This window comes from Triticum urartu, chromosome 3A (genome assembly GCF_056163025.1).
Source record: "Triticum urartu cultivar PI428250 chromosome 3A, HENAU_Tu73, whole genome shotgun sequence".
NCBI lineage: Eukaryota > Viridiplantae > Streptophyta > Magnoliopsida > Poales > Poaceae > Triticum > Triticum urartu.
Genome location: NC_141875.1, coordinates 186580938 through 186602946, shown reverse-complemented (window position 1 = coordinate 186602946; position 22009 = coordinate 186580938). Strand labels below are relative to the sequence as shown.

Below are 22009 nucleotides of genomic sequence, written 5' to 3'. Positions count from 1 at the left end.
CCGCCGTCAAAGTTGAGCCGTCACAGACTTCGTCAGCAAATGCGTAGGTTGATTGCAAGGCCGGAATTGGTTCCCCTTGTGCCCATGCCTCTCCCCATCCCATCTTATCTCCAGCAACCTCGCCGATGCACCAACTCCGGTAGCGCGATAGTCACCTCTCTCCACTCGTGAGGTGTTTGACGATTTGCCCCAATGCATTTTTTCATTTTCTCGGGTTTTCTTCATATATGGGCTCAATTTGAGTACTAGCCCGTTGCATAGTGTAGATGAAGATGTTGTGGGAAACATTTTTCAAAGACTCTTTTCCCGAGGAGGTACACAAAGAAAATGATGACGACGATTTAAAGATGGTGCTGGTCATGATCATCCGAGGGGGGAGCAAACTATTCGTATAGTTTTCTGTATTGTGGCTATGCATGACCTTGAGCTCGAGCATGATCTCGTCCTGATTTATCATACGCGATGAGTTTGGTCAATAGATACATGTCTAATCCTGGTAAAGAATGCTGGAAGATTGTTTACTGAATTTTCAGGTACGTTCGTGACACTTCCTATGCTTATTAGAAGTTCAACAAGGCTAGCGAGGGACTTGTTGGCTACGTGGATTTAGATTTTGCTTCTAGTGATCTAGATAAGAGGAGGTCCTTACAGGTTATGTTTTCATTATTGATGATTGTGCTGTGAGCTGGAAGTCAACATTATAGCCAGTAGTTTCTCCCATATGTAGCACCGAAGCAGAATACATGACTATTGTAGAAGCATGTAAAGAATCAGTTTTGGGTTGAATGGTTTGTATGTTGGCTGTTGGGCTTTGTGGATGAGCAAGATAAAACAATACATACACGAAAATAAAAGTGTTCACACGTCGTCCAGAGCCTGCCGAGCCCGCGGCGGCGAAATCGCGCGCCAAAAATTGGCGCGCTCAGCTTTGGCAGGGCCGGCGTTGGCGCCATCCAACCAGCCCATTTCACGCCCGCGGCTCCCGCTGGCAAGTACTCATCTCGAGCCCGCCCAGCCCCCTCGCTCTCTCTCCCAAACCTCCCAGTTTCCATAGCCGCCGCCAAGCCGAAGCGCCGGACCCTTCAGCGCCGCCGAACCCGCCGACTGCTCTCACCAAGGCGGGTACGACATCTCGAACCCCCCTCTCCTTCTCCTGCCTCACGTTCCCTACGGGTCTACGGGATCGGTGTGTCCCCATCGATTTCTTCTGCCGTGGCATGGAAGCCCCTAGCGCAGCTTGCTTGGATAGATCCGACCGAGTCGCATCCAGTTTAAATCGGTCCTCGCTTGCCGTGACCAATCGAATCCGGAAACACAATTTTGTGGGTGGTCTCATTCGGTGGCGGTGATTCCTTTCTTCCATCGGAGCTCTCGCTCCTTACCGGATTTGTTTCTGGCATGACCTTGTTAATACATCTATCAATTGATCGATATGATTGAGTTACTTCTACAGAGAGTGCGAGATCGATCCACGGTAGCGTAGGGATCTGATGTGCATATGGCCCTCGTCGGAAACCAATGAAATGCAGGGCTATGAACAAGCATGTGATTTAGAGAGGTCATTCTGTCAGCTATATATGAGCAGATTTTGATAACACAAGTTGTGGATGCTGTCACTGGCCGTAGTGGTTCTGCTATGATTTATGATAGCCGCCAAACTGTTTGGTTAATCAGCATGTAGCTCATCCCTAAAAGTTTTATGTGGCTGATACTCTGTAGCATGGTTACATCTTATCAGTACCACAGCTTTAGCTACACTGCCAGGGCACTATGTGTAATCTTCTTCCATGTGGTTGCTTGGCATGATGGAATGACTATGAGATGTGTCAATTTACTTATTCTCCATGCTATCTGATGACAATGCTGAATTGAGTTGATAAGTTTGATGCCACACCATGCAGAGATGGATACTTCAGCTCCTTCGCCATTTGTCAATGGAGAGACTCTGAAGACGTTTCTTGGGCGACGAGTGCGCACAGTGGTTCAAGTCCAACACAATGAAGGTGGAGTTCTTCTCGGGCTGTCCACTGATGGGCATCAGTTGACTATCAGAGGTGCTTCTGGTGCCCCTGAACCACCACACTACATCGAGGTTATTGGGATCGCTGACAGCAGCCTGTCCATCCGTGCTGAATCTTGCACTGATTTTGGTGAAAACTTTGGTGAGATTTGATGTGTCTTTGGATTATAGTGTCTTTCTTTGCACTTCACTACAATTAATGTGATTGTTGGTTAATTCTTCTTGCTGCAATGAGGTTTGACTTTCAATTTTTCAAAATTCAACTTTGTTTCCTTTTACATAATTCCATAGACATAAGAGGAGCTGTACCTATATTGATGTTCCATTACCACCTTAGATCAGTGAGGAGAAGGTGAATGAATATGAAGCATACATTTTCAGTACTCTATGAATGAGCTTTGTTCCTGAACCGGTTGCTACTTACCGCATGGCTTTGTTATTCTTTGTTTACGTCAACATATATTAATGCATGTCTCGTTCAAATCTAATTTTGTTTGAGAGCATCGGAGGAACCCAGGTGACTACTTGTGTTTACCTAAATTCTAAGTTTAGAAGCTGTTTCCCTTTATTCTCTGGAACAACCAAAACCGTAAAGCCAAAACTGACTTAATCTATTGGGCAGGACGAGTATCCGCCTAGTTATTTTTCTTGAGATGCTCTAATTAACTTAGCTTCATCCTTGAAATGGTGCCTCATTTATTACTTGACCATCATATTTGGATTGATGTCAAGGTGACAGCAAACATTATTTATCATGGGAAGAGAATTTATTGTAGCTTATGAGCAATCATTCTGAATAAGTAGGATTATTTACTTATTTAGCTCACCAGTGCAGCATTTCTTATGACAGCTTTCCAAGACATCTTCATTAACAAGGGCATTTCTGCCTTTTGTATTATTTTATTCTGCACTTCTGACACACAGAAATAATTCTACTTAGACCTTCTTTTTCTTGAGTCAACATCTTTGTTTGTGATCCAACATTATCTATCTCTTTTCAGAACCTCATTGATCTCCCAACCATGTTAATCTTGCAGATGGTGTGGCATTCAACGGGCTATGCAAGCTTGCGAACGACAAGTACAATTACCTGTTCCTGTAGAATTCAGCATCACACAGAAGATGTTTGGAAAATCAAGCATGCTCGTCATCGATGATGTGTTTGCCGCTTTAAGATCTGTTCAAATGTTACTTCACTCGCATCAGTAATCTGTTACTTAGGGTCAACTTTGCGCACTTATCAGGACATGTTAACCTAATCTATGTAGTAGCTGTATGAGGGCAAGTGTGTGTGCGCCCCTTGCAGTTGGAGAGCCTATAGCTTTTGCTGCTTCTAAGCAAAGTAAAACAAAGCTTTATGTTGCTATCACATGGATTTGGACCCTGGAAGGTTTATGTTACTATCTTGCAGATGGTGTGTGATGATCCCGAATGCACCTTGATGATTTCTGATGAATCCTTCATAGAATCATAGTCCAGACTACTTCCAAGCTGAATGCTTTGCTGGAAAATATATCTGTTGATCAAACAGGTCCTGTTGAACATGATTTGTGAACTCTATACTGAATGTCTGAAGCCACACAAAACTGATGGTGGTGAATTCAAGCGAGCTTTTTTGGTTGGTGTTGGATTATCAGTTGAAATTTCCTCCAGGTTCAGTGTAGCACAAGACCAATTTTATGATCTAATCAAGTGGTGATCTAAAAAATCTTATATTTGTTTGCAGAGGGAGTATCAATCCTTTCCCTGCAATTCGTAGCATTCTTGAGTACTTTTCACCGTTCCACCAAACAGCCTGTCGCCTTCAGCAGACAGGCTCACTCCTGAAGCCAAGAAAATGAACTTGCGACTCACTAACTAGACTAGATGTGAATCATTCCTTTGAACTGAGAGAAAAATTGATCAAGAAGCCCCTGCCGACACCAACTTGACAGCAAGGTAACCACTCGTGATGTAAAACTGAAAAATGATGCCACTCTCCTACCCCAATAAAAGGTGTACTGAAACCATGGATTCAATGGATCATGATTGCACTAGGAAACATAATAACAAAATCAAAGAGACAGAACAGAAGAAAAAACCAGCTCTTTGTGGAACTACTTATGGAAAGGGACAATAGGGATTTAGAAGAAAACCTCTTAAATCGTCCACAAGCCAAAGAGGCCAAAGGCTTCAATGCCACTAAAACTTTGAGAACAAGTACAGTCCCCATCATGATGCACAGAGAAAAAATAGCATCGCCATTTGGTTTTCGAAAGAAGATGCCTACGATTTTGAATTACGCCATTTGTCACTTCTCTTGATGGTGTGTGACACCGGGACTCGCAAAAAATAGAGGTATACAAATGTAAGGCGCGCTTTAGATATGTAGTAACTCCCTTCTTCTATCTTTTTGTTGCTGACCTCAGTAACTTCCTTCTATTTAAAATGTAAGGTGCATTTTAGTTCGTTAAAACAAGGTTTTAATTGTGATTTACTTTGTTAATATATGATTTATGTGAATAATATTAATGGCATTAAACTTGTAGTAGTATTAAAAGCCGCATACATGAGATTGCAGTATTGATCCAGTAATTGTTTTTGTTTGCAGGATTGTTTGTCAGAGCCTTTATAACAAATAGGGAAAATGCACATTACATTTGGACGGATGGAGTAAGAAAAAAATGTACTCAATCTGATTTGTATCATAGATAAATCTAAGACAAGTAATATGGGTCGGAGAGAGTAACACGAAACACAACGAATAGTGGAGAATGAAATTCAGGACAAAGATGTTTATTCCTTACAATATGAAGTAAGGAATTGATATGGGTAACAATTATCCTTCAATCAAATAAAAGGACTCTCACATAGCAAAGATTGAGCCGGCTGAACAAAATCATACTGTATTTGCGATGTATACATAACATTGTTTCCATTTTGCACTGGGGATAAAAGCGCATCAAATATTTTTCAGATAAGCCCTGAAACTATGCCTCGCCACTTGCCAGACGTGCCGAGATCACCGCGTGGAGAGGGGGTGCATGGACTTTGCGAGCCCGTAGCTCCGGGCTCCTAGGCCGAGGCATCCAAGAACCAGGCCTTGCCGGTACGGCAGAGACGTTGTGCGCCGCCGCGGCGCCTCATCGCGCCCCGCGCCGCCCGGTGCTGCCCTGACCGACGAAACTGACCGGCGAGCAGGCTGCGGCGCCGGGGAGGGCAGAGCTTTCTTGGCCCGCGCCGGCCAGATAGATGGCAGCCAGGATCCTGACCTCTCGGCGGCGGTGGTAATAGGGGCCGGCGGCCTCATCGAGGGATCGCTGCAGGTGCGGCCGAGGAGGTCCCGCAGCGATATCCTCCGCCGCATGGTCTTGGCAGAGGAAGAGGAGGAGGAGGAGGATGACGACGACGCTGATGCCAAGGAGTCGGCAGGCTCTGCAGTCTTGGCGAGCCGCGGGCTCCGGGGCGGCGAAGCCGACCTGGTCCGGCGAGGCCGCGGCGAGCGGCCTTCGACGCCGCCCTCGTCTTCACCGTCCTCCCCCTGCTGCTCCCTGCAATCCGTTTCTTGGCGGATGGGGGAGAGGCCACCTACGCGGATGCGGCCGGATAGGAACAGCTCCTCGGCGGAGCTCATGGTGGTGGTGGCGCCGGCGCCGTCGATACCGCGGTGGCGCGCGGCGAACTCGAAGTCGCCGGGGGCCGTGCAGAAGTCTCCATCCGTGGAGGGAGCGTAGTGGACCGACGCGGAGGACGCTGGCGGCGAACGGAGGATGTAGTGCACGGGGCTGGCCGGGGCGCTGAAGAAGTAATGGATGCCTCCGCCGTCTTCGTCACACTCACCGTCTCGCCCGGAGCAGAGGTAGCGTGTGGGGCTGGAAGGCGCGGTGGCGAGGCCGCTCTCGCTGTCAGCGTGGCCCTGCATTTCGATCGACGCCGGCAGTGCGCCGTCTGAGGTTTTCCGGCGAAGGCGAGGGGCCGAGCCGGCGAGACGAGACTGACGGGGGAGGACCGATCGTGGAGGGGCAGCGGGCGGTATATGTAACGGCGGGGTTGCGTGTCTTGGTACGTGGCTTCGTGGGGCTTTGGTCAAGTAGAACCACCTGTTTTTTCATCCTACCGGTCGGTCGACTGATGTTTTCAAATGATCGACTGGGCCGCCAGCCGTTGGATCCATCGTGAGATCCTGACGAGGCTTGTAACCATGTTACGCTTGAAGGTTTGGAACACATGTTATGTTTGCGCTCGGTCTGATCCACCTAACGAGGTATGCAACATGGGTCATGATGTGCTCGAAGGTTTACAACATGGGTCATGTTGTGCTTAGGAGATTTGCATCATGAGCCATGTTGCGCTCAAAGATTTGCATGATGAGTGCTTTACAACATGAGTCATGTTGCGTTTGGGAGGTTTGCAAAGAATTAATATGTGAGTGAAGCCATATAGGCAAAGCATGAAAAATATGCACCAGTGCTCTCCCATGACCACAAGAACTCTCGGCGGTAGAATTCAACAAATTCCTTGCCCTCCGCGATCATCCGGTCAGTGCTGGTCCCCAGTGAATCTTCATGGGTCCGATTGACATCCATCTCTAGTGGGCCTGCCTGGATTCGGCTAACCCTTGTTTTCATTGGTGTGTTTGCAAGTATGGCTATTTCAATCCATGCTTCTCATCGTCAGGGGCGGTTAATGTTCTTATGTGTTGGTTCTTTAAGATTTTAATACAATAACATTTCGATTGTTTATTACAACAAAGATTGCACGGCTTTGATAAAGAAGGGATGATGACGATGACGCCTTCAGATCATCCCACTGCATGAAGTCGTCGCTAGATGGTCTAAGAACCTAGTTATAATTTTTGTTACCAATGAGAATCTGTGTACAACCATTGTTACACTTATATGGAAAGTTTGGAGAATTTTTTTCGCAAAATGGTAATATCTTAATCCAAAATGAAAACTCATATATTCAAATGCAAAACGAGGGCCGGGCTAGTGTCAACTAAACTCATCATCTTCTTTTTTTTTCGGGTAAACTAAACTCATCTTTAATTAGCCTCTAGCCCTTCACTATATGGATCATCCCAATGCCTCAACTTTTTTCAACGGTTTGAACTCGAAAGAATAACCTAGCCAGCGCCTTCAATCTATACGGGATGGGGTCAAACCGTTGTTTAGGGCATCTTCAACAGGTTGTATGTTAGTCTTATTGATAAAATGTCCAGTCATCAACCAATAAGCTATCATACAACTACTCCAATGGGTTGTATCTAAGGTATCCAATAGATGATGAGAAAATAAATGTGATTGCTCTCTATTTCATCTTGGAGTTTGTGCAAAGGTTGTTGATTATTCTATATACAATTTTGCTCTCTCTCCACATTTATTACATGCCACATCATCACTTTGTCCTAGGTAGCAAATTTACCAACACGACTCGTTGATCCAACCCCATGATCGTGAGGAGCACGAGGCCGCATAACGGGCGCTGCCTGCCAGTCTGCCACGCAGAAACGCTAAACAAAAGTATTTTTTTCCGAGACGATCAGGGAGAGGGAGACGACGCGCAGGTGTGTGCGAGAGAGAGTGAGGCGAGCAATCTACGGCGAGGCGTACCGGAGGAGCGGACGGTGGCTGGTCAGTAGTAGTATTAAAATGGCTCGTAGTGGACGCCCGGATTTTGGCGACTCGCCCGAGCAGAGACGGAGCCTGTCGTTGGTGCTTAAACCAAAGTTCAATCCAGGTACCAGGGCGAGACCAAGACATAAACACATTGCGGGTGCATCTCTTTGACAGCCCCATCTAAATTAGTCAGACATAAACCCACGGCTCTCGTAAGTTTCTATTGGACTGCAACATCATAATTTGACCAGTGGTAAGCCTAGCGTATCATGATCTTTTTAAGAAATCATAATATTTATAGTATCATATGTGGACTAAGGGCATCTTCAATGCCAACCCGCAAACCTCCCGCATGTGTCCGGACCGTGCTGTCCGGACAGCAAAAGTCATTCAAAATGGTCCGGACGCGATTTCTCTCGCAAACTGGAGACAAACACGAGGTGCTTTACCGGAGTTTGGACCAATTCCACGTCAACTTTTGACACCCTTGGCCCACCAAAACCCCTCCTCCCTCGCCCACGCACGTGCCCGTCCGGTGACAGCTCCCCGCAATCATGCCGCTGTAGTGCGTGCCGCTCAACGTTTGAAGACGGCTCAGGGCGAACGCGACCTCTCACTGCCTCTGCCATTGAAGCGGCGCGCCGGTCGAGGACCCGTCCGCGACGCGTCTCCGATGTCTGCGCCTGTTCAATGCCGGAGACGTGTGATTGGACGAGATGGGACAAATATCTACCATACCCTTTCAATGTCGATGTCCGTCCGTATGCCACCATTTGTAGCACCATATGTCAATACGTGGGAATACTTTTGTGTTAGAAATATGAAACCAAGGTAGTTGAGTTTATTGTTTTTCAAAAGGTTGATTTTCAATCATCCGACTAGTTGATTGAAAAAGACAGATGGCAACTCATATCCCTAGCTTTGATGGTTAGGTTCGGAACCAGCCAACCAAAGTTCTACATTTTGTTTCGAATTTGAACATATGAATTTCTTGTGCCAACTTTGATCCTTCCCAAAAATATTTTGCAGTTCCAAAATGGTGCCCAGGCGTGTTGTGTGCTCTACGCAGTACGCTCTGACCATACAACATAAAGTTCTATCCTATATCCTTTGTCTTTTTTCCGGGGGCATTTTGAAACCCTAACTAACTGCAGCAGGCCGAAGTAATCCATCCTTGGATTGCAAGTCCAAAAAAGTGCCATTTGGATGGAGAGAGACCGATCCATCTTCGATCTGCCGACGATTGCTTCTCGGGCCCTGCCGGGTTAGTTGCAGTGAGGCCGGCATGTTTAGCGCAGCGGTCGGCTGTTGAAGACGACAACGGATTAATCAGAGCATAAATTTCGTCTAATCTGTAATCAACGGGGAACTAAAGAAATCGAAACCACTGGTTCGAATTAGTTTAAGGGCACTATCACATCTTTTTCTCCTCTTCTTTTGTTCTTTCTGGCCATCGTTGTCGCTGTATTCTTGCCACCAGATATAGCAGGTGTCGACGAATTAGAGCGGATTATTTGTGGAGCCTAATTGAATTGCATTGGTACGTTGGAGGAATGGAGTCGTGGTTGTTGGAGGTCAGGGTTAGAATTTGGTCGGCAACCTACTACCGCAGTCTGAAGCGTATAGGCAGAAACGTGTTCAGGTGGCGAGATCGTCGGAGGGATGGCGACTCGGGGGGCGACTTCGGGGCTGACTCCGGGGATCGCCGCTGCTAACTCCGCCGGGCCGGTTTTGGGCGCTGGCCGAGGCTGGCACCGGCGACTCTGACGACGACGATGGCGATTCGGATGGCGGGCCTGAGGGCACGTCGTCCCCCACCCCATCTGATGCGATTTGCAAGCCCTGCGGGTGGGATATCCTGAGGAAGAGGTGGCTCTGCTGGTGGACATGGCGATTCCGTCCGACGATCCGGCGAGGAGTGGCTTGCGGGCAGAGGACAAGATCGAAATCGTTAGACGCGTGGTTCATCGACGGACGCCGGCTATATCGCCGTGGATGGGGCCCTAAGGTGAGTCTTCCAAAACCGATTTTATCAGATTTCATTACGGAAGGGTCGTGGAAGATAGTGAAGAGGAAGAAGCAACGGCGGCCGTCGGCGGCGCAGACGCCGGCGCCGGCGATCGATCGATCGTGCGTGATCCGAGCGAAGCGGACCACACGTTTGAATATGTTGCTGGGCTCTGATGGGCTGGAAGCGGCGGGCCGCGACGTGGCCGTGCCTGCGCTTGGGCCGTTGGGCCTGGGAGAGATGTTGGCGGGTGGGCTTGGATTAGTGGGGTCTGTGGCCCAGGCAAAACCGGCTCCCTGCGATCTGCCTGAGGAGGCCGACGTGCATGAGGAGGCATCAGATCGAGTCCAGTCGCATGCACGAGCGTCTCCTCTATTCTGCAGCGGCGCTTTTTCTAGGGTTCGCCGCCACGAGAGACAAGGCTTCCTTGCTATTGCCGTTGGGCGTGCGAGGAAGATTCCTGGCCCGTCCGGCGATTTCGCGGTGTTGCCGGTCGGCGGGTTCGTGATGCGGCTAAGGCTCCGCTACCGGCAAAGACTGCGCCTGTGATGAAGACGGCCTCGGGGGCTGCTGGAGCTGCTCCGATGCATGGTCCGGCCGCGCTGGTGCCCGCGCGGGCCGCGGTGCCTGCTGCCAGGGCTTCCGCAGCTGTTCCGGTGCATGCTTCGGCTCCGGCCGCGCCGGCGCACGCGCGGGCCGCGGTGCCTACTGCCAGGGCTGCGGCGCCGCCGCCGCCCAGGGCTGCGCCCCCCCCGCCGCAACACACTTGGCCTAGGCAGATGGCCGGTGGGCGGGGTGGTTCTGATCATGGGGCGGGTGGCCGCGGTACGGGAGCTTTCGCGGGAGACAGCCGTAATACTCCTCGTGGACAGTGGGGAGACGATGGTTTTAATGCCTACGGAAAAGGCCTCCATTGAGGTTCGTCGTCTACCGGTGGTGGGCGCGGCTATGCTTGGACAGTTCGCGGGGCTGGCGGTAGAGGTTTTCAAGAACCGCCGGGAAACTTTGTGGAGGGAGCGGTTGGCCCCAATAACCGTTTCCGGGGCCACTTCCGCGGAGGTCGTGGCGGCTACTGGCGCCCTCCTCCTCCGCGTCCTCCGCCCGCTGCTACAGGTTCAGAGACGAGCCTAGAGGAGACGCCTACTCATGGTTCGGTATTACCTACGGTTGCGGTGGAGACTATTCGGGCCTTGGCCGATGTGACGGTGCCGGAGCCCATTCAGCATGGTGATACTGCGTCTGACAAAGGTATGAAAAAGTCCGATGGTGACAAACCGTCCAAGTGGGCGGTTAAGAAGAAAAAGTTGACCTGTTTTCGTTGCGGTGAACCGGGACACATTATGGCTGAATGCTCTGCTGAGTTATGTGATTTATGCCGAAAACTGAAGCATACGGCGGCTGAGTGTCCGCTTCTTTTAGGGCCCAAGCCCTCGGTTAACATCTATGGGGTCTGTTGCTCAGAGTTGATGTTCTTCGAGTCACCAAATGTGGCTCCTGTGACACCCGTGATTGAAACCTCCTTCCCAGGTGTGGTGAAGGTGGTTCATGGCCCTCTGACTAAAGCTCAGATTATTCAGCAGTTACGGGAGTTGGCACTGGGTAATTTTTAGTGGTCTTTGCTGCAGTTATCAGATCAGACTTACAAAGTGGAGTTTCCTTCTAAAGAGGATCAGTTGAGAATCCTCAAATTTGGTATGTGTAGAGTCACTGGAACAAGTTTTGTGTTGCAATTTGATGAGTGGAAAAAGAAGGAGCCTCAGGGTATGCTGTTGAATTAGATTTGGGTCCGTTTCTCGAGGGCGCCATCTGAACCACTGGATAATTTCTTGGTCACATGGAGCCTGGGATCCCTGCTTGGCAAGACGGAACAGGTGGATATGCCCTTCACACGCGCTCATGGGGTGGCACGTTTGCTTGTTAGTGTGGCTAACATCGAGTTCTTGCCGGATGTGGTAAGATGGACTCATGAGGGCATGGTGTACTTGTTGGATGTTGAGTATGAGGATCCAAACTTGTTTCAGGACTTTGAGGAGGTACAACATATGGATACTTCTGAGGGTGGAGATGACTCCAGGAACCAGGAGGATAATGCACAGAACAATGTTGACAAGGCTAGAGGGCCTTCCACTTCATGTAAAGCAGGAGAGCCGGGTAATGACAAGTCTCCGGTTTCTACTTCGACCAACATGCTGCAGCTAGGATCCTTGGGGGCGTTCTCCGCGCCTCCTCGTCTTTGGAGTGATCGAGTTAATTTGGACGATCCGACTGAACATCTTCCACCGGTGGTTGTGCGGTGTGAGTCTTTGTTTGTGCTAGATGGACAGGCTTGAGTCGGTGGACAGGAGGACGCCATTGCCCCATCTTCACCGTTGTGTACGATGGAGGTGGCACCTGCTTTGGACGCCGTGGCGGGAGGAGGTGGGCAGATGGCCCAGCCCTCTTCCTCGACTTCTTCATCTCCGCTGAAGGGGCCCAAGGAAGGATCGGCGGCCATGGGTTCCCGCGGGGGACCGGAGGACCTCTCAGGGGCATGCGGGCAGGAGGCCTGCGCACCCCTTTCTACCCCTCAGGCGATGCACCCGCTGACGCCTCTGGTGGCACCGACACCGGTGACGACAACCCTGGTGGGATGGTTGCCTGGGGTTGGCAGCCAGGGGCCCTGCTTGCACTACATTTCAGGTGCTACGGTTCCGCCCGTGGCTGGTGGGGCTCCCGTGGCGTCCCCGGGATCCGGGCATCGGCTGATGCCGCGGGAGGCTTCGAGGCCTCTTGGTGACTCTTCGGTTGCTCCAATTCAGTTGAGCTCGGTTGGGGGCGGGCAGGAGGCCCTACCCCAAACAGGATCCTGTTTCTCAGGGGCGGCGAGTGAGTAGTCGTCTCCAGGAGCAGCCAGATGTGGATGACATGCAGCTAAGGTGCGCTATGCGGGCGGCCAAGCTTTGTGACATTGAGGTCACTATTGGTATGTCAGTCAATACATCAAATTCCATTCTTCATTTTTCCAATGATGAGATTATTCACAATGCAAATCAATTAGGGGTTTCACTAGGTAATAATGGTAGTGAAATCACTAAATCAGTTAATGATATTCTTGATCTCGAAGCGGAGCGCGCTTTGGAAATGATTCGCAACATAGCAGCTGTTAAACCCATGAATGATGCTGAGATAGATGCGTTGGGTGTCAGGGCTCTTGATAGTTTTTGTGCGGATCTTGCCCCTTCACTTCCTGAGACAGAGGAAGTAGAGGGAGTCGGGTCCCCTACGGCCTCGAGCCATGTTGATATTCCAGAGGTTACCTCCCCCTCCCCAGAGCCCGTTTCTGAGGACCGGCGGGAGGATCAGAATAAGCCTAAGCGGAAATGGAAACAGAAGGTTTATCCAGTTTCGGCTGTGCGTAGAAGTGATAGGATCCGTACCTCTAAAAAATTTCATGATGAAATATGAGAGGAATTTTTTCGAATAGCAGAGGTCTTAAAGACTTGGCTAAAACAAGGTTTCTAGCGGAAGCATCTATTGAATATCAGCCGGATTTTATTGGCCTGTCCGAGACTGGAAGGGATAATTTCACCCCCCAATTTCTTAGCATGTTATCGGGGGGTATCGACTTTGACTGGCACTGCCTACCTCCGAGAGGAAGGTCAGGAGGGGTTCTACTCGGGGTTAAGTGTGACTCGTTGGAAGTTCGGAGTGTGGTCATGGGAGAGTTTGTGGTTAAGTTTCGGGTCAAATCAAAGGCCGATGGGTTTAATTGGGCTTTGGTGGCGGTATATGGTGCCGCACAGCCAGAACTCAAGCCAGATTTTTTGACCGATCTTGTCCGCATCTGTGGTAGCGAACAGCTCCCTATCCTCGTTGGGGGCGATTTCAACATTATTCGAAGGAAGGAGGAAAAGAATAATGAGAATTTTGATGGCAGATGGCCGTTTATGTTCAATACTATAATCGAAAGCTTGGATCTTAGAGAGATCGAGCTGTCTGGTAGGAAATTCACTTGGGCCAATTCGCTACCTAATCCGACTTTTGAGAAGCTGGACCATGTCCTTGCTACAGTTGAATGGGAACAGAAGTTCCCCCTCGTAACAGTCCAGGCGTTATCACGCGCAATTTCGGACCACACCCCGTTGTTTGTTGACTCTGGAGATCCTACCCATGTGGGAAATAAGGACACCTTTTCTTTCGAATTATCGTGGTTTGATAGAGAAGGGTTCCTTGATTTGATTGCTAGAGAATGGGAAAAAAATTCAGGAGGAAGGTCTCCTGTTGAAAGGTGGCAGAATAAGATTAGGCATTTGCGAAGATTCCTTCATGGATGGGCTAAACACACGCATGGGATTTATAAGGCTGAGAAGGAAAGGCTCCTTTTTCTTTTTCGATCCCTAGATTTAAAAGCCGAGTCCACTATCTTAGATACCGGAGAGCTGGAAACTAAGGTGGAGGCGGAGTTGAGACTGAAAGAACCTCTTCGGGAGGAGGAATTGAAGTGGGTGTTGCAAGCTAAGGTTCGGAAAATCGTCCAAGGGGATGATAACACTTAGTTCTTCCATATGATTGCAAATGGAAAACACCACAAGAAGAGGATATTTCAGCTAGAGCGGGACGAGGGGACGATTTTAGGACAAGAGAATCTGAAAGTGCATATCACCAATTACTATAAGCAGCTGCCTGGGCCTCCGGAGGATAACTTTGTGTCCTTAGATGAGTCCAGGGTTGAGGATGTCCCTCAACTTGCATCAGACGAGAATGAGATTTTGGCTGCCCCATTTACGGAGAAAGAGGTGTTTGAGGCCATTTTACAAATGAAAAAAATAAGGCTCCAGGGCCGGATGGTTTTCCGGCGGAGTTTTATAAATAATGCTGGCATATTATCAAAGGGGATTTGCTTCCGATGTTCCATGATCTATTCTCTGGACAGCTTCAGTTGTTTCAACTTAATTTTGGAATGGTAACTCTACTCCCTAAGAAAACAGAAGCCGTTCGTATTGAGTAGTTCAGGCCTATCTGTCTTCTTAATGTCAGTTTCAAAATTTTCACCAAGGTTGGGACTAATAGGTTTACGCAAATTACGCACTCTGTGGTGCAGCCGTCCCAAACCGCTTTCATGCCGGACAGAAGCATCCTAGAAGGGGTTGTCGTCCTGCATGAAACACCCCATGAAATCCACACGAAAAAACTGGACGGAGTTTTTTTCAAAGTGGACTTTGAGAAAGCATACGATAAGGTCAAATGGGCCTTCCTTCAACAGGCTTTGTGTATGAAAGGTTTTGATCAGGCCTGAAGACACCAGGTAGACTCTTTTACGCAAAAAGGGAGTGTTGAGATTAAAGTGAATGATGATATAGGTCACTATTTCCAAACACACAAAGGGTTGAGGCAAGGAGATCTGATGTCACCTATCCTCTTCAACATAGTGGTCGATATGTTGACAATTCTCATAGGAAGGGCTAAGAATGCGGGTCAGGTAGGTGGCCTCGTCCCGCACTTAGTTGATGGAGGTGTATCCATTCTACAGTATGCCGATGATACTATCATCTTCATGGAGCACGATTTAGCAAAAGCGCAAAACATGAAGCTAGTGTTATGCTTATTCGAACAATTGACCGGGTTAAAGATTAATTTCCATAAGAGCGAACTGTTCTGTTTCGGGAGAGCTAATGATGACCAAGATGCGTACAAACAATTGTTCGGATGTGAATTGGGGGCTTTACCTTTCACGTATCTAGGTATACCAATTCACCATCGTAAGCTGACCAACAGAGAATGGAAGTGCATTGAGGACCATTTTGAGAAGAAATTGAGTTGCTGGAAAGGCAATCTGATGTCATACGGAGGACGACTAATTCTTATTAATTCGGTCCTCACGAGTATGCCCATGTTTTTTCTCTCCTTTTTCGAGGTACGGGTTGGAGTCCAGAAGAGGTTAGACTTTTATCGATCACGCTTCTTCTGGCAGAGTGATGAACTGAAGCGAAAATACAGACTTGCTAAATGTGATATCATTTGTAGGCCAAAAGACCAAGGGGGTCTAGGTATTGAGAACCTGGAAGTGAAGAACAGATGTCTCCTTAGCAAGTGGCTGTTTAAGCTTTCTGTCGAAACGGAGGCCACATGGGCTCAAATTTTGCGAAACAAATACCCCCACTCTAGAACCCTGGGCCAGGTGACAGTGAGGCCGACTGATTCGCCTTTTTGGAAAATACTAATGAGAGTTAAGTCACTCTTTTTCAATAGGACAAGGTTCATCGTTGGAAACAGTACTGCTACGAGATTCTGGGACGATACGTGGCTGGGGGAGACGCCCCTCGCACTCCAATATCCTTCTTTCTATAACATTGTTCAGCGTAAAGACACTTATGTTCCAACAGTACTTCAATCCACTCCACTCAATATTCAATTTCGAAGGGCGCTAGTGGGAAACCGTTGGGAAGCCTAGCTCAATCTTGTGAGAAGATTGATGGACATCCAGTTGTCTCAACAACCCGATAAATTATACTGGAAACTAACTAAGAATGGAGAGTTCTTGGTTAAATCCATGTATTTGGATGTGATTAACTCTAGCGTGATTCCTAGATCGAAACATGTTTGGAAAGTTAAAGTACCTTTGAAAATCAAAGTGTTTATGTGTTTGTGCATAAACAAGTTATTTTAATAAAGAATAATTTGGTAAAATGCAATTGGACAGGATCTACAAGATGTAGTTTTTGTGACCAACATGAATCAATCAAACACCTCTTTCTCGATTGTCCTCTGGCAAAAATTATGTGACGGTCGGTTCACATAACTTTCAACATTACTCCACCGACTTCTATCAACACGTTATTTGGGACGTGGCTTGATGGGATAGATACTGCTACAACGAGACACATTCATGTGGGAGTATGTGCTTTATTGTGGGCAGTCTGGAACTGCAGAAATGATTTGGTCTTTAACAGAACAACAAACATTCATTTTTTGCAGGTTATCTTCAGAACCACTGCATTGATCCGTATGTGGTCGCTACTCACTCGATGGAGGTCAGGGAGTGTTTGGTTACTGGGTCTACCCGATGAGAGATGGCAGCACGGAATATTTTCAATCGGTTTGGATGATGGTCATCTAATAGGATAGACATGTAGTGCTCCTACCTTTTGCCAGCCGGTTGTGGCCTTTCTTTTACTGCTTAGCTCTTCGTGAGCCTTTTTTGTATTTCTTTGTTCGAGACTTGGAGACTTTTGTTAAACCTTTTGTTTATTAATAATATTGGCCGTATGCATCGTTTCGATGCAGATGCTAGGACGATACTCTTTTTTGAAAAAAAAACTACTACCGCCGTCTCGGTCTCGGTATTTCGCCTGTACTAATCAACAAGGCAACCGAAGAAATGGATCTACGTCTTCTCAGAATCTACTTATAGCCAGCTGCTGGCTATAAGCTAGTGCCATGTCATCTACAACCCATCTTACATCCAACATGTACAATAGTAGATCAAAAGAGTGTACTACTTTTTTGTTATGTGGCCCACCTTTCATTCTCACAAAGTGTCTAAAAGCACGTGCTAGAGCTGACTCTTCACGAAAAGCCCGCTTGCCTTCTCTCTCCTTTTCTCTTTCCTCCAACTAAGCACAAATATACTAGTTTATTTTTTATAGCTCGCTGACTCAGCTCTATTGTACTTGCTCTCAAAAGCTAATCATCCAATTGATGGCCTGAAAAGCCTGAAACTGTGGCTAGCAAAAAGGACTGTTTTTCAGGACGTCCGGCACTAGTGCTAGCACACACAATTATCCGGAACAGCGTCGCAGAAAGCATGAAGCTGTTGCTAGCAAAAAGAAAAGAAAAAAAAATGTCCAACACTAATTGATGCAGATGCTAATAATCTATATGTACAACAATGACGCTAGGTGGCTGGAGGAACTACACGTGGCGTCCAGGAAGAGTAGAAGATATTAAGAGTATCTTTAATCATTGCTTAATTTTGAGAAGTACAGCATTATATTACATTCTAGAGGAGTATATTTGCTCCTCTTAAAACTTCTAACTGAACCCCTAAACTTAACTCGTTAAAAAAAGTAAACACAAATTCGATGCAACCACTAGCATAAATTATTTTACATAACATTAAAAGAAGCTAAGCCAAATATTACATAAAACCTAACAAACTAGTCATCAATATCAGTCTCGCATGTCCGCACGGGTTGATCCGGACAACCAGCTCCTCGTGGTTGTCCTCCGCTGCTCGCTCACCACATCGCAGACCAACTCATGGAGTCTCCACCGCAAGAACGCCAAGGGCGCTCCGGCTCGCTATCAAGCTGTCAGAGCTCGGGGCAGTGGAGGATGCGGTGGCTGAAATCATCTCCTCCTCCGATGTCTCTGATGGGTGTGACGACGGTGACTCCGTCCCTCCAGCTGTCGATGACTATACGGAGAGGTACAACCACACCGGTGACCGCAAGAGGAAGGTTCTGGCAAGGAAATGGTGATATCCTCCGCCCTTCTTTGTATCACTTTATCTTTAGCTTCTTTTATGAAACTAATCACGTCTTGTCCTATGCGATCACGACTAAGATATCTTTTGGTTGTATGAACTATGTCTGTTTGCTAATATAAACTATGTCCATTTAGTCACTAGTATGTTAATCTACGTAGTCACTAGTATGTTGCATGTGTAGCATAATTTTTGAGAAGACTAAGATATCTTTGTTGCTAAGTGTGTTAATCTACGTAGTCACTAGTATGTTGCATGTGTAGCATAATTTTGAAGGGCCGGATACGAGGGTGACGACCGTGGAGACAACTAAACGAGGGGTGACCGATCATTGTTCGCGAACACATCCGCAAATGTTTGGGGGCCTAGATTAGATAGGTCCGACTATAGAAGCTCTAATACACACACACGCGATGCTCCACGGTACGCTAGAAAACAGAAAAAAGAGAAAATACATTACACATTTTTATAACTCCTATAGAGCGCCAGCTAAGCTAACTGACGCTCATGCGTGAAAGCTTATGGGCTGTCCCAACTGCATTTTAGTTAAATGGCGACCATTGATCGTTGACCAGTCAACCATTAACAACAAAGAGTTGGTTGTTGACTTTTCTGAAAAGGAGGAAAATCACAAAAATGAAAAAAGTTCAATTTTTTGTGGAAGTGTTCAACAAATCTGGAAAAGGTTTATGCAACATGGGGAAAACTTTGTTAATGTGAGAAAATTTAATGAATTTGAAAAAAATTGAAGACTTGGAAAATTCGTAATTTGAAGAAAGTTCGCAAAAATGATTTTTTTTGATGAATTTGGAAAAAGTTCACAAAATATTTTTATAAAGCTTGTTATTTGGAAAAAGTTCACAGATTTGAAAAAAGTTCACGAATTTTATAAAATAAAAAAGGAGAAAAATCGTGCAAAAATTGTCATGGAAAAACATGAGGGACAACTACTCAAAAAAACCCGGTGGAACCTTTTAGAAAGTTTCTAAAACACGAAATCACTAATTAAGGAGCACTTCTTGTAAAGGTCACTCTCATCTCCTCGGGTTGCTCATCACTTGTCGTAACCTGGGAGTTTTTTTAGATCCATTTGTTCAAAATATTTTATCCCTTAAAGCATGCGTTCAAATCTTGAACCGTTTTCACCATTGGATTCCCCGTGTCAACATTTTCAAAAGTAGACCCCATGTTGATAAGTTTTAACAAACTGTTTTTTCACGAGAAAACCAAACCAGGAGCACGCTTTTTCCCTTTATGAAAGAGACATGATTGTCCCTATCGCGAAAACAAATCCATGCCCTCATGAGACGTAAACCCATGCCTCTCGCGGAAGCAAAAAAAATCATGTTTTTTTCCTGTTTCCGAGAGGCACGGCTGTGTCTCTCATGGAAGCTAATCCGGACCTCTCGCAGAAGCAATACCGTGCCTCTCGTGAAATAAAAAAAGAAATCATGTCTTTTCCGTTTTCGAGAGGCATGGCCGTGGCTCTCGCGAAGCAAAAAAACATTTTTTTTCTGTTTACGAGAGGCACAACCGTGCCTCTTGCAGAAGGAAAAAGGAGAAAACGCGTATTTTTTCCGTTTTCGAGCGTGCCTCTCGCGGAAGGAAAAAAAGAGAATGCATGGTGCCCCTTGTGGAAGAAAATTCATGCCTCTCGCAGAAGGAAAAAAGAAAACACTTTTTTTTTATTTTCGAGAGGCACGACCTTTGGTGGTAGCAAATTCGTGCCTCTCGTCGAAGAAAAACCGTGCCTTTCGCGGAAGAAAAAAAGAAAACGCATTTTTTTTCTTTTTTTCAAAAGCTAAGAAAGACCACTGAAAACCGAAAAACCGAAAAAGCCCATTTTAAAAGCCAAAAGCACATGAAAATAAATAAAAAAAATAAATTCAAAGGGAGCGCCCAGAGCGTGACACGTGATGGTGGCTGAGAGCAGCACACTCTTAGGCCATCCCAAGTTACCTTTGAGGAGGCTTCCGAACAGACGCTCCTCAATTAGTTGCTATCCCTGAAACAAGTGAGAAAAAAAACGGACTGCTCGATCTGGAAGCGCGATATGTTGCAATCGAGAAAGAAATAAAGCTAAATGGGCCAAGCCTAAGATGAAAAGGGGGTTTGCGCCAGTTTGCGGGAAGAGCTATAAATGGCGAAATCACTAGTTAAGGAGTACTCATTGCAAAGATTACTCCAACTCCCCAGGCTGCAACAAGTGGCGCACATGCAACGCGTCACTTGTCGCAACCTGGGACTTTTCCTTTTTCTCGTAGATCCGTTTATTCAAAACATTTTATCTCTCAAATCGTGCGTCCAAATCTCAAACCGCTTTCACTGTTGGATTCCTCGCATCGAGATCTTCAAAACTAGATCCCATGTTGATAGGTTTTGATGAAAATTTTCTTCACGCAAAAAATTGGACAAAAAAAGCGAACTGGGAGCACGGGTTTTTTCCCTTTTCGAAAGAGGCACACCCATGCCTCTCATGAAATCACAACCGTGCCTCTCACGGAAGCAAAACCGTGACTCTCGCGAAAGGAAAAAAAGAAGAGAAAACACATTTTTTTTCGTTTTCGAGGAGGCACGGCCGCGACTCTCGTGAAAGCACAACCGTGCCTCTCGTGGAAGCAAAACCGTGACTCTCGCGAAAGAAAAAAACATAAAATGCTTTTTTCCGTTTCCTAGAGGCACTGCTGTGACTCTCGCGGAAGCACAACCGTGCCTCTCCCGGAAGCAAAACCGTGACTCTCGCGAAAGAAAAATAATTAGAAAACACATTTTTTCCGTTTCCAAGAAGCACGACTGTGACTCTCGCTAAAGCATACCGTGCCTCTCGCAGAAGCAAAACCGTGACTCTCACGAAAGGAAAAAAAATAGAAAACACGTGTTTTTTCGTTTTCGATAAGCACACTTGTTGAGGATATAACTACTGGTTATGACCCGCCCAGGAGGGGCCGGGTCATGCCACTGGCGGCTTAAGATGAAGAGGCCCAAGAATATATGAAGATGGCAGTTCATAGAGCAAGCTTATTGAAGGCTCAAGACCCGGGGATGGCTTGAGGCCTACGGGAGTGAGTAGCCATACGTTTAACTTGTATTGTAAGGCAAGCTTAATTAGATACCGAGCCGGACAAGTTTTGTATGAGCCGGTCGGGACTTTGTAAGCCGCCGGGCATCAACCTATATATAAAGGGGTGACCCGGTGACGGGTTAACTCAAGAAACAACTCATTGAGAATTAGGTCAAGCGTATTCGCTCCCTGGTAATCGAAACGCATGCAATACAACCTAAAGCAGGAGCAGGCTTTTACCTCGTTGAGAGGGGTTGAACCTGGGTAAACTCTCTGTGTCCTTTGTTCCATTTAACCCCTTCAAGCTAACCTAGCTGCTATGGCTCCACACCTAAATCCTTTCGCTAGGGCATCTACTGTGTTAAGTCCACGACAGTTGGCGCCCACCGTGGGGCCAGCGCACGGTGGTTTCGAGTTCTTGAAGGGCAACTTCACAGGGATCAAGGGATACGCCATCGACCGGATGACTAAAAGCCGCGGCGGCAAGCTCTACATCGACGATGCAGGCTGGGGCCCCGAGGCCGACTCAATCGAGTACAGGTACCGGGTCCCCTTCGGCGGAATCCATGTCTTCATCGGCAAGATCGGCGAGTCAGAGCCTGAGCCGGACACCTGCACCGACATCGTCGAGACGGCTCAGCGCACATGACCTGTCAAGGTTCAAGCCACCGCGAAGCATGCCTTTGTTGGTTTCATCCATGGGGCAGATCTTGAGGAATGATCTGTGTCTAGGGGAGAGACGGTAATATATTCTGATGGTGAGTCTTCAACTGGTGAGACCGATTCAATGTATCAACTGCAGGACGACAGGCTTGGGGACTGTTCCAATGGTGACAGTATTCCGGACCCCTATGAGACG

The 22009-nt window shown here is 47.3% G+C and overlaps 2 protein-coding genes and 1 pseudogene across 4 annotated transcripts; 2 read left to right on the top strand and 1 right to left on the bottom strand.

The window, feature by feature from the left end:
- Positions 1-963: 963 nt before the first annotated feature.
- Positions 964-3445, top strand: LOC125541459 (replication protein A 14 kDa subunit-like). 3 transcript variants are annotated; one of them, XM_048704869.2, is made up of 3 exons: positions 964-1122; positions 1902-2162; positions 3058-3445. In XM_048704869.2, exons 2-3 carry the CDS (start codon positions 1904-1906, stop codon positions 3120-3122), a joined length of 324 nt encoding a protein of 107 aa, XP_048560826.1. In that variant the 5' UTR covers positions 964-1122; positions 1902-1903; the 3' UTR covers positions 3123-3445. The 3 variants fall into 3 exon arrangements, with proteins under 3 accessions (XP_048560826.1, XP_048560828.1, XP_087402874.1); XM_048704871.2 differs by having other exon boundaries at positions 967-1118; XM_087546748.1 differs by lacking the exon at positions 964-1122 and having other exon boundaries at positions 1871-2162.
- Positions 3446-4779: 1334 nt separating this feature from the next.
- On the bottom strand, positions 4780-6196 carry LOC125548269 (uncharacterized). Its single transcript, XM_048711919.2, has one exon. It carries the CDS (start codon positions 5919-5921, stop codon positions 5022-5024), a length of 900 nt encoding a protein of 299 aa, XP_048567876.1. The 5' UTR covers positions 5922-6196; the 3' UTR covers positions 4780-5021.
- A 5959-nt stretch (positions 6197-12155) lies between these two features.
- LOC147979140 (uncharacterized) lies at positions 12156-13069 on the top strand (annotated as a pseudogene).
- The last annotated feature ends 8940 nt before the right edge of the window (positions 13070-22009 follow it).